Raw genomic sequence first — 13,414 nt, 5'->3', positions numbered from 1 at the left:
GAGGATGGCAATAGCTAATGAATTCATCACTTGAAAGATACTGCAGCAGTAACACTGTTACATGATTTAATGTAGAGCTGTTGCTGATTATTTTAGTGATTATTCCAACGATTTATTTAAGTAATCGGATAACCCAGACATTAGGATTGCACAAGCCAGTGCACTCTTTGTGCCAGTCCCAAGCCTGGATGAATGGGGAGGGTTGTGTTAGGAAGGGCATCCAGCGTAAAACATGTGCCAAATCAAACATGCGGATCACAAACCTGAAATTCATACCGGATTGGTTGAGGACCGGGTTACCAATGACCGCGACAGGTATTGTTAGCCAACAGGGTACCGGTGGAAATTGGGCTACTGTTGGCCAAAGGTGGAGAAGGAGAGGAGGAAGACGTCTACAGGGACAGTAGGAAAGGAGAAGTGAAGCAGAGTGCAGGTTAGAGTGAGCACTATTTGTTGGTACTATGACTGGTAAAGGGAGAGAGGTAGCTGATATGATATGAGAGGAAAAAGGTAGAATTGTTGTGTGTCCAGAAGACCAAGTGGAAAGGGAGTAAGACCAGGAACATTGGAAGGGATTTAACTGTTCTATCATAAACATAGGAGTGATCCTGAAGGAAAAGTAGAGTAAGAGTGTAGTGGTGAAGAGAGTTTCTGATAGGGTGACAAGTTGATGGGGTGATGATAAATGTCATCAGTGCCATAATTAGGTTGTGAGATGGAGGAGAAGAAAATATTCTGGAGTGAGTTAGGGGGAGTGGTAGAAGGTGTACCTAAAAATGAACAATTGGTGATTGAGGCAGACTTCAATGGGCATGTAGGTAAAGAGAACAGAGGTGATGAGGAGGTGATGGCTAGGTATGGCCTTATGGAGAGGAATGTGGAAGAGCAGATGGTGGTAGATTTTGCTAAAAGGATGGAAATGGCAGTGTAATTATAAGAGCAGAGGAAGGTGCACACAGGTGGACTATGTTCTATGTAGGAGGTGCAACCTGAAAGAGATTGGAGACTAAGGTCTTGGCAGGGGACAGTGTTGCTAAATAGCATTTAATGGGAGGAGGAGAGTGAGGACTGAAAAAAAGAATATGATGGTGGAAACTGAAGGAGGAAGAGTGTAGTGTAAGGTTCAGGGAAGAGGTCAGACGGGGGCTCGGTGGTGGTGAAGAGGTGCTGGATGTTTAGGAAACTACTGCAGAAGTGATAAGGGAGACAGCTAGGAAGGTACTTTGTGTGACATCTGGAAAGAGAAAGGAAGACAAAGAGACATGGTGGTGGAATGAGGAAGTGCAGGAAAGCAAAAGTAGAAAAAGGTTGGTGAAACAGAATTGGGATTGACAGAGAGATGAGAAAAGTAGGCAGGAGCAAAAGGAGATGCAGCAGCAGGTAAAGAGGGATGTGGCGAAAGCCAAGGAATAGGCATATAAGGATCTGTATGTGAAGTTGGACACTAAGGAAGAAGAAAAGGATTTGTACTGATGTTTAGGAGAGATGGCAGTGGAGTTTTTATCCAGATTGTTAAACAAAATTCTGGAAGGTGAGAGGATGCCTGAGGAATGCAGAAAGTACTGGTACCGATCTTTAAACATAAGGAAGACCTGCAGTAACTACAGGGGAATAAAGTTTATCAGTCACAACATAAAGGTATGGGAAAGAGTAGTGGAAGCCAGGCTGAGAGAAGAGGTGACCATCTGTGAGCAACAGTATGGTTTCATGCCGAGGAAGTGCACCACAGACGCATTTGCTTTAAGAATGTTGGATGAAGTATAGAAAAGGTCAGAAAGAGCTGCATTGTGTTTGTGGATTTAGAGAAAGCGTACAACAGGGTGCCGAGAGAAGAGTTGTGGTAATGTATGAGAAAGTCAGGTGTGGCAGAGAAGTATGTGGTGGTGCAGGACATGTATGAGGACAGTGTGACAGCAGTGAGGTGTGCAGTAGGAATGACAGACTGGTTAAAGGAGGATTTGCATCAAGAATCGGCTCTGAGCCCTTTTCTGTTTGCAGTGGTGATGGACAGGTTAACGGAAGAGGTCAGACAGGAGTCTCCGTAGACTATGATGTTTGCGGATGATATTGTTATTTGTGGTGAGAGTAGGGAGCAGGGTGAGTCAAGTTTCAAGTCAAGTTTATTTGTATAGCACTTTTCATAACAGACATTGTCTGTAGAGCCTGGAGAGATAAAGGTACATGCTGGGAATAAAAATCAGTAGGAGTAAGACAAAGTACATGTGTGTGAATGAGAGGGAGGGCAGTGCAGGGGGTGGGGTTGCAGGAAGAAGAGGTGGAGAAGGTGGAGGTGTTCAGGTTCCTGGGGTCAACAGTGCAAAGTAATGGAGAGTGTGTTAGAGAATTGAAGAAAAGAGTGCAGACAGGGTGGAATGGGTGGAGAAGAGTGACAGGAGTGATTTGTGATAGAAGAGTATCTGCGAAAGTAAAAGGGAAAGTTTATAGGAGTGTGGTGAGACCTGTGATGTTGTATGGTTTAGAGACAGTGGTATTGAGGGACAGCGCATGTAGGTCGTTTTGGAAACAAGTTGAGAGAGGAGAGATTGAGATGATTTGGACATGTGCAGAGGAGGGACATGGGGTATATCGGTAGGAGAATGCTGAGGATGGAGCCATCAGGAAGGAGGAAAAGAGGAAGGCAAAGGAGGTTAATGGATGTGGTGAAGGAAGACATGCAGGTAGTTGGATTGAAAGAGGCAGATGTAGAGGACAGGGGGGGTTTGGAGATGGATGATCCGCTGTGGCGACCCCTAATGGGAGCAGCCGAAAGAAGGAGTAGTAGTATCAGATAACAAGTACATTTTTATTTATTAAAGTGCAATACTAAATAAAAAAAGAGAAAATAAGATTCTCTTAAAATGAACAAGTAATTTGTTTCCTTCTTAGAAAAATGTACATTTTATTGCTGAAATTGCATTACAAAAATATCTGTGATAACTAAACCTATTGAATGAATTTAATTGCCATATTACATCAATATGCAAATACAAATTATATAAATAAAAAAAATCTAACATTTAAAAATGTATTTCAGATTACTCTATATAAAAAAATAAAAAGAAACGCACTGTAGATTGTTTTCAGACTGAAATAAAGTCAGACGTGCGGGAAGAAATATTTGGAATTAAGAGAAAAAACCTTGAAATTGCGAGAAAAAAAGTCGGAATTAGCTTTTTCTATGTCTCAGAAACTGGCTTGTCTAATACTAATTCAAATTTTCTTCAGAATTTGTTTCTCCTCATTTATCTATTTTTTCATTATGCAGCTTCTTTTGCGGTTACCTGTCCAGAGGGCGCCAGAGTTCAGCGGGAGGTGCGTCGGTAATAACGGTCCGTGGGGAGACAAAGTGCTCAGTGTATAATAATTTGCCTCGATTATTTTTTTGCATTTGAATCACTCAAGGAATTGTTTCAGCCTTGAATACAGTACATTATCTTGCACTGTGCAAGCTACTGATAGTAATATACAGTAAAATGTAGCCAAATGAAAAGATTGGATAATCTTTAAAAAAAAAAAAAAGAAAAAAAAGAAATGGAGCAAAATAAATGGCTTTCCAAAATGAACAATAAATGTGCCTTTTAGCGATCAGAAATCTGCATAATGGAAAGGACTATGACCCATGTCAAAAATAGCATGTGGTAGCATTAAATATTTTCCCCTTCACTTAAACTAGGCGACCCAAACCTGTTCCAGCATGACAAATTCCCTTGTGCACAAATCCAAACTCCAAATACATGTGGTTTACATGGTTTGGAGTGGAAAATCTTGAGTGGCCTGCTTTAGAGCTCTGACCTCAACCCTCTTATACACATTTGGAATGATTTAAATCCCTGACTGCACCCCAAGCCTCCTCAACCTACATCAGTACCTGACTTTACAAACCCCTCTTGTGACTGAATGAGAACAGGTCTTCATAACCATAACCACAGCACTCCAAAATCTAATGGAACCTCCTCCCAGCAAAGTGAAGTGTGGAAATATGGAGTGAGATGTTAAAAAAATCACTTACACTATAAGGACACCTGACCATAAGATTCATTAATGTCCATGTGACAGATTTTACCAAATAATCCATGTGACAAACCGACCTCACACAAACTAGGAAAAGCTCTGACATTTTTTTTTAAATACCTGTGGCAGTTTTCAAGGTAAGAGTAAATGAGCACACTGTAATTACAGAAGATTTGTTTTTATTAGAGCTTTATCAGCACATTTTTTTAAAAGTATACCCACAGCAATGTATTGAACAGTAATCGCCTCTTTTCCAAATGCTATTTCTCTGAAATAAAAAGCTAAAGTGTATTAGATTAGGAATAGGAGCAGAATCTCTGCGCTTGAAAGCGTTTTGCTCAAACTAATCCTGAAATACTCACATGAGCGCACATGTCGGTCTGGATAAACTCTATAAATACCACTATAGTGAAATCAGTCGGGCAAAAAAAAAAAAAAAACACCTCAAAATTTCTATATATGCGTAAGTTCTTCACATAATGAAAGACAAATGTTACTTGTGTAAGTTGCTGGAAAGCTCTATACCTTAGTGAAATGGTAAGAGGCCTATTCAGTTTAGTTTATCAAAAATGCCCAGATAACGAAGTTTGCATACTGTTGATATAGTTTGATAGACTGACACTGTTTTGTGTAAGTGAATTCATCAGTGTATGCAATTTATGTGTAAAAAATAGAATAGAATAGACTTTGTCACATATGCATTATAGCACAGTGAAATTCTTTCTTCGCATATCCCTGTTTGCTCGGAAACTGGGGTCGGAGTGCAGGGTCAGCCTTGCTACGGCGCCCCTGGAGCACAGAGGGTTTAGGACCTTGTTTAAGGGCCCAAGAGTGGCAGCTTGGCGATACTGGGGCTTGAAACCCTGGCCTTCCAAACAGTAACCCAGCGACCTTAACCAATGAGTTACCACACGACTTCACGCTATACCACTATACATTATACAAGTGCTACTGAGAATGCAGAGGAGAAAAAGTGTATTATTTCATTTTGCTTTAAACAGGAAACATCTTAGGCACCTCAAAAGTGCACCTGTGCTGTAGTTTCACCCCCAGCGAGCACAATGATTACACCCTGTAAGTACGTCACCACCACATATAATCAAGAATTTATCTCCAACACTGGGAATGGAAATGTGCTTTTGTGTGCTCATCTGCATAAGCTGCCATGTGTGTGTTTTAAGTTCCTGGTCCAAACAGGAAACAAATATCTATTCATTAAGTTATGTTTGCTGAAGAATGTCACACCCATTTAGCATGTGTGCACGCACACAAATAAAAAAACAGAGCAAGCATGTCTGTCTGTCTGTCTGTCTGTCTGTCAAGAATTTTACACAACACATACATCTGCATATATACAGTATGTGTGAAATTCTTTGCATTCATGTTTTTTGTTCTTAACACCAGCTATATTTGATTTCATTTTATAGGTGAGTATGTAGTACACTTCCAGATAAACCCAACAGACCTTATTCAAAGCGCATATACAGGGAGTGCAGAATTATTAGGCAAATGAGTATTTTGACCACATCATCCTCGTTATGCATGTTGTCTTACTCCAAGCTGTATAGGCTGGAAAGCCTACTACCAATTAAGCATATTAGGTGATGTGCATCTCTGTAATGAGAAGGGGTGTGGTCTAATGACATCAACACCCTATATCAGGTGTGCATAATTATTAGGCAACTTCCTTTCCTTTGGCAAAATGGGTCAAAAGAAGGACTTGACAGGCTCAGAAAAGTCAAAAATAGTGAGATATATTGCAGAGGATGCAGCAGTCTTAAAATAGCCAAGCTTCTGAGCGTGATCATCGAACAATCAAGCGTTTCATTCAAAATAGTCGACAGGGTCGCAAGAAGCGTGTGGAAAACCAAGGCGCAAAATAACTGCCCGTGAACTGAGAAAAGTCAAGCGTGCAGCTGCCAAGATGCCACTTGCCACCAGTTTGGCCATATTTCAGAGCTGCAACATCACTGGGTGCCCAAAAGCACAAGGTGTGCAATACTCAGAGACATGGCCAAGGTAAGAAAGGCAGAAAGTCGACCACCACTGAACAAGACACACAAGCTGAAAGCGTCAAGACTGGGCCAAGAAATATCTCAAGACTGATTTTTCTAAGGTTTTATGGACTGATGAAATGAGAGTGAGTCTTGATGGGCCAGATGGATGGGCCCGTGGCTGGATTGGTAAAGGGCAGAGAGCTCCAGTCCGACTCAGGCGCCAGCAAGGTGGAGGTGGAGTACTGGTTTGGGCTGGTATCATCAAAGATGAGCTTGTGGGGCCTTTTCGGGTTGAGGATGGAGTCAAGCTGAACTCCCAGTCCTACTGCCAGTTTCTGGAAGACACCTTCTTCAAGCAGTGGTACAGGAAGAAGTCTGCATCCTTCAAGAAAACATGATTTTCATGCAGGACAATGCTCCATCACACACGTCCAAGTACTCCACAGCGTGGCTGGCAAGAAAGGGTATAAAAGAAGAAAATCTAATGATATGGCCTCCTTGTTCACCTGATCTGAACCCCATTGAGAACCTGTGGTCCATCATCAAATGTGCGATTTACAAGGAGGAAAACAGTACACCTCTCTGAACAGTGTCTGGGAGGCTGTGGTTGCTGCTGCACGCAATGTTGATGGTGAACAGATCAAAACACTGACAGAATCCATGGATGGCAGGCTTTTGAGTGTCCTTGCAAAGAAAGGTGGCTATATTGGTCACTGATTTGTTTTTGTTTGGTTTTGAATGTCAGAAATGTATATTTGTGAATGTTGAGATGTTATATTGGTTTCACTGGTAAAATAAATAATTGAAATGGGTATGAATTTGTTTTTTGTTAAGTTGCCTAATAATTATGCACAGTAATAGTCACCTGCACACACAGATATCCCCCTAAAATAGCTAAAACTAAAAACTACTTCCAAAAATATTCAGCTTTGATATTAATGAGTTTTTTGTGTTCATTGAGAACATGGTTGTTGTTCAAATTAATCCTCAAATAAAATTAATCCTCAAAATACAACTTGCCTAATAATTCTGCACTCCTGTATATATAGTGAATTACCAAAGAAATTCATCTGCGCATTTCCTTTACTTTGCAGTTTGGATAGTTAAACTGCTATATTCTACATAAAATGATAGTCTTTCATAAAATCCAATAAACCTTTGACTATTCAAATTCTGTTCATTACGTTAATGAGATTATTAGATTTAGCTAAATAAGTCTAGTTTTAGTAACTTTTCTTTCTTTCTTTTGGCTACTCTGTCCTGATGAAGAAATCAATCGTATTTGAGGACATTGTTAGAAGTTTCTACACTGCATTATACACAGACCCAACAGTGCTGGCACGGAATAATCCGTAAACATTTCCAGATTTTGGATCTTCAGACTCTGTTGTTGTGTTGATGAGATCTGTCCACAGATTTTTCTGCTGGCCTCACTACTGCCAAAATCTCCTTTTGGAGTACATTTCTTTGGGAAAGGCTACAGCATCGGCTAATGAACAACAGCAAATACTTCAGCAAACAGCCATTCGTTGGCAGCCATTCTGCAGAAAGGTCAGGAAGATTGGTGTGGGGGTTTGGAGTGAGTGATTGATTCCACACATCTGTCACCAGATCCATACAAATACTTAATGCTGTGCGTTGTGACTCAATCACCCGGGGTGGATAATATTTGCAGGCCTGAGAGGGGCTCACGTAGATTGTTTTATTTTGCAAACACTATATGGACAAAAGTACAGGGACACCTGCATTTTCCAGCCATATGTGGTTCTTCTACAAACTGTTACCACAAAGTAAAAAAGGTACACTTTTTTTTTAGGAGGCCCTTGGGGCTTTTGGTAGCAGTACATATTTCCCTTCACTAGAACTAGGAGACCCAAACCTGTTCCAGCCATCATCGAACAATCAAGCGTTTCATTCAAAATAGTCGACAGGGTCGCAAGAAGCGTGTGGAAAAACCAAGGCGCAAAATAACTGCCCGTGAACTGAGAAAAGTCAAGCGTGCAGCTGCCAAGATGCCACTTGCCACCAGTTTGGCCATATTTCAGAGCTGCAACATCACTGGGTGCCCAAAAGCACAAGGTGTGCAATACTCAGAGACATGGCCAAGGTAAGAAAGGCAGAAAGTCGACCACCACTGAACAAGACACACAAGCTGAAACGTCAAGACTGGGCCAAGAAATATCTCAAGACTGATTTTTCTAAGGTTTTATGGACTGATGAAATGAGAGTGAGTCTTGATGGGCCAGATGGATGGGCCCGTGGCTGGATTGGTAAAGGGCAGAGAGCTCCAGTCCGACTCAGGCGCCAGCAAGGTGGAGGTGGAGTACTGGTTTGGGCTGGTATCATCAAAGATGAGCTTGTGGGGCCTTTTCGGGTTGAGGATGGAGTCAAGCTGAACTCCCAGTCCTACTGCCAGTTTCTGGAAGACACCTTCTTCAAGCAGTGGTACAGGAAGAAGTCTGCATCCTTCAAGAAAACATGATTTTCATGCAGGACAATGCTCCATCACACACGTCCAAGTACTCCACAGCGTGGCTGGCAAGAAAGGGTATAAAAGAAGAAAATCTAATGATATGGCCTCCTTGTTCACCTGATCTGAACCCCATTGAGAACCTGTGGTCCATCATCAAATGTGCGATTTACAAGGAGGAAAACAGTACACCTCTCTGAACAGTGTCTGGGAGGCTGTGGTTGCTGCTGCACGCAATGTTGATGGTGAACAGATCAAAACACTGACAGAATCCATGGATGGCAGGCTTTTGAGTGTCCTTGCAAAGAAAGGTGGCTATATTGGTCACTGATTTGTTTTTGTTTGGTTTTGAATGTCAGACATGTATATTTGTGAATGTTGAGATGTTATATTGGTTTCACTGGTAAAAATAAATAATTGAAATGGGTATGAATTTGTTTTTTGTTAAGTTGCCTAATAATTATGCACAGTAATAGTCACCTGCACACACAGATATCCCCCTAAAATAGCTAAAACTAAAAACTACTTCCAAAAATATTCAGCTTTGATATTAATGAGTTTTTTGTGTTCATTGAGAACATGGTTGTTGTTCAAATTAAATCCTCAAATAAAATTAATCCTCAAAAATACAACTTGCCTAATAATTCTGCACTCCCTGTATATATAGTGAATTACCAAAGAAATTCATCTGCGCATTTCCTTTACTTTGCAGTTTGGATAGTTAAACTGCTATATTCTACATAAAATGATAGTCTTTCATAAAATCCAATAAACCTTTGACTATTCAAATTCTGTTCATTACGTTAATGGGATTATTAGATTTAGCTAAATAAGTCTAGTTTTAGTAACTTTTCTTTCTTTCTTTTGGCTACTCTGTCCTGATGAAGAAATCAATCGTATTTGAGGACATTGTTAGAAGTTTCTACACTGCATTATACACAGACCCAACAGCGCTGGCACGGAATAATCTGTAAACATTTCCAGATTTTGGATCTTCAGACTCTGTTGTTGTGTTGATGAGATCTGTCCACAGATTTTTCTGCTGGCCTCACCTACTGCCAAAATCTCCTTTTGGAGTACATTTCTTTGGGAAAGGCTACAGCATCGGCTAATGAACAACAGCAAATACTTCAGCAAACAGCCATTCGTTGGCAGCCATTCTGCAGAAAGGTCAGGAAGATTGGTGTGGGGGTTTGGAGTGAGTGATTGATTCCACACATCTGTCACCAGATCCATACAAATACTTAATGCTGTGCGTTGTGACTCAATCACCCGGGGTGGATAATATTTGCAGGCCTGAGAGGGGCTCACGTAGATTGTTTTATTTTGCAAACACTATATGGACAAAAGTACAGGGACACCTGCATTTTCCAGCCATATGTGGTTCTTCTACAAACTGTTACCACAAAGTAAAAAAGGTACACTTTTTTTTTAGGAGGCCCTTGGGGCTTTTGGTAGCAGTACATATTTCCCTTCACTAGAACTAGGAGACCCAAACCTGTTCCAGCCTGACAATGCTGCTGTCTACAAAGTGAGGATGTGGTTTAAATGGGCTGAAGTGAAAGATCTTGAGAGGCCTGCAATAGATCTCTAGCCCCAACCCTATTGAAGATTTATGAATTGGAACGCTGGCTACACCCCAGGCCTCCTCACCCTACATCACTGATTTTACTAACACCTTTGTGGCTGAATGAGCACAAATCTTCACAACCATACTCCAGAGTGGAGGTTGTTATAATAGCAAATGTGGAATGAGATGCTCAAAAACGCACACATGAATCCCTTATGGTCAAGGTGTCCACATACTTTTGTCAATGTAGTGCACATACAGCAGAAATGAACATAGTGCAGGACAACACTGTGCTCATAGTCTGAAACGCAGTAGTTTGTTTTTTCACTTAAAACAAAGCCAAAGCTCTGACCTGATCTGCTCGGACTGTCAGACTGTGAGCACAGCGTCCTCCAGCGCAACGTTAATTAACAATCTGTCAAAACCACGACTGTAACCAACGATTTGTCCTTCTTGTATTTGTATTTGTGTGTGTGTGTGTGTGTGTGTGTGTGTGTGTGTGTGTGTGTGTGTGTGAGTGTGAGTGTGAGTGGAAGCAACACTCACCTCAGCAACTCTCTCCAGTAGAGGCTCCAGCCAGTGTTCATTACATTCACAGTGGCTGTCTAGGAAAGTCAGGACACTGGCCGTGGCTGCATCTGCTCCTCGAACACGTGACCGCATCAGACCTGAGATAACACACACACACACACACACACACACACCTGGTTAGGAACCTCATCTGACTTAATTATAATGCAGTTCATGAATGTCAAGCTACACCTCAATCAAACCCTAAATACAACTCCACTGATTAAACGGTTTACTTGTCCTGAGGTCAGAAAGATCCGACATTATTAATTATGTGGGGGAAACATATACCCACCCCGACATTTACACACCCCACATGCACTTATACAATGTGGAATGAGATGTACACAAGTGCATAAACATGAACAAATACTAAACACACCAAATAAACATAAAACACTTTTGTACGTCGCTCTGGATAAGGGCGTCTGCTAAATGCCGCAAATGCAAATGTAAATGTGAACATGCACAAGCGAACACAGACACACCAAACACACACACAAAAAAATTACACCAATATCACATACACATCACACAAAAACAAGCCTACAGACACTACAGCCATGTGCACAAAAATCACACACTTTACACACAAAGCAAACACAAAAGCATACATGTGCGCGTGCACACACACGTGCAGTGTGTGGAGTCTGAGCTGCACTGGAGCAATGTGATCTCTGCACCAACATGAAACATCACAGTTTACTCGTTAATCAACACATCCCCAGTGGGACTCAAACATCACTGTTCTCTCATGACAATCTCTGGACTGAAAGAAAAAAAAACACAACTAAAAAAACCACAATACTACAATGTCCACTTCCTGTCCTTTTCCTGATCACATTACTCTCCATATATCACACTGTAGCTCAGCTACTCAGCACCTCCCACAGCTGATACCATTTCACATTCATTTAGATGAAATACTCCTAAACATGACCTCAATACATCCAATGAAATTGTAAAAATGTTAAAGAGCCAAGCATGTGCATGTGCGTGTGTAATGGGAGTGAAGAAACGGCTGAAATGAAAACCAGAAGAGCGAAAAACATTTCTCGGGATGGAGATCAAGAACACCTTCCAAAAAGCACACTCGCTCGCATGACGGTGTTTATTCTGTTTAACAATCTCGCCCTCGGTATAAAAGCCGTGTGCTTTATAAAGCTGCTCGGTATTAAAGCCGGCGTCGTCTCCGTCTCTTCTCTCCAGCTAAGCAGCCTGATTGCTTGATTGTTACTTATCTGGAAGTCTGTTCAGGTAAACACCACAAACATTTGGGGGAAAATCCATTAAAACGATTAGACACTTTACATAACTGCCTGAGGTCATCGAGGAACAACCAGATGCTGAATTCCGATCATTTCTTTTTAGAAGCAAGATGATTGCACTATTATAGCCATCATAAAGTATTTATTTGATCATTTATACTTACAGTTTTTCCTAAACCACTAAACCAAGGTGTTGTATGTTTTTTTCTTTCAACTGTGGAGGTTTTATCTTAGTGTTTAAGTCATTGGAATCTGGATCATGAAAATCACAAGTTCAGATTCAACCACGAGGCTGCCACTGCTGGGCCTTTGGGTTCCTAACCCACATCTGCTCAGTTGTAATTTGTAAATCTAAATGTAACTGAAGACATCAGAGGTGACCATGTCTCACTCGTGTCCCTTTAATAGTCCCGTTATATTTTTTCATATTGTTTGTAGGAGCATTTTAGGGAATATGAATGGGTCACCTCTGCTGTCTACATACTTGTGTTCAGCTCTTCCTAAACCGAATACTATTTACATATACATTAATGATTCAATACTATTACAAAATGAATGATATTACCTAAATAATAATTGAAACAACAATAAATAATAATCGTACCATGGTCAGTCTGAATCATCATCATCATCTTCTTTCGGCTTCTCCCATTAGGGGTCGCCACAGCGGATCATCTGTCCCCATACCCCCCTGTCCTCTACATCTGCCTCTTTCACACTGCCTGTCTTCCTTCACCACATCCATAAACCTTCTCCTTGGCCTTCCTCTTTTCCTCCTTCCTGGCGGCTCCATCCTCAGCATTCTCCTACCGATATACCCCATGTCCCTCCTCTGCACATGTCCAAACCATCTCAATCTCGCCTCACTCACCTTGTCTCCAAAACGTCCTACATGTGCGGTCACTCTAATAAACTTATAGTCAGCCTGAATACTGATTCAGATTGACTGGATGATGTAAAGCAACCTGGTGAACACACAGTTTACTTATCCGCTGCCTTCTGCATATAGAATAAGACAGCGATTGTAAACATTTCCTAATGGCCCTATTTAAACAAAAGGTAGAGAGGTGGTAGCTTGGTGGTTAAGCCGTTAGACTTGATCTAAAGTTTATGAGTTCAAATCCCAGAGCCTCCAAGCTGCAGATCTTAAGCAAGGCCCCTAACCTTGTAAACATTAGATAATTGTAAGTCGCTCTGGAAAAGGTCAGCCAAATATTGTAAATAAACAAGTATTAAATTAAAAAATGGTAACCTTACATCACAAGCTTATCCTTTTATATGTTTTAGAGCGAGCAGAATTCTAGATCTAAAACCCATACACATACTTTTATGTAATCCGAAGCATTCGACCATTTCTGACCACACAGGCTGCCCTGGTGCTTGTTCAGTCTCTTGTCATTTCGAGACTGGGCTACTGCAACTTCCTGCTGGCAGGTCTTCTCCTGAACTCTATTTGTCTACTGCAAATTATCCAAAATGCAGCTGTACAACTTCTGATCTGCCCAAGTTCTCCCACACCACCCCATTG

The 13,414-nt window shown here is 41.2% G+C and overlaps 1 protein-coding gene across 2 annotated transcripts in view; it reads right to left on the bottom strand.

Moving 5' to 3' along the window:
* The window catches only part of galnt2 (UDP-N-acetyl-alpha-D-galactosamine:polypeptide N-acetylgalactosaminyltransferase 2), a 115,854-nt gene that overhangs the window by 19,281 nt on the left and 83,159 nt on the right, over nucleotides 1-13,414 (bottom strand). For both annotated transcript variants that reach the window (XM_046872403.1, XM_046872412.1), the window contains exon 7: nucleotides 10,595-10,716. In XM_046872403.1, coding sequence (XP_046728359.1) covers nucleotides 10,595-10,716 — 122 coding nt within the window. The remainder of the gene's footprint in view (nucleotides 1-10,594; nucleotides 10,717-13,414) is intronic.

Source organism: Silurus meridionalis, chromosome 2 (assembly GCF_014805685.1).
Source record: "Silurus meridionalis isolate SWU-2019-XX chromosome 2, ASM1480568v1, whole genome shotgun sequence".
NCBI lineage: Eukaryota > Metazoa > Chordata > Actinopteri > Siluriformes > Siluridae > Silurus > Silurus meridionalis.
Note: the sequence above shows the minus strand (reverse complement) of the source record. Positions and strands in the feature narration are given on the sequence as shown.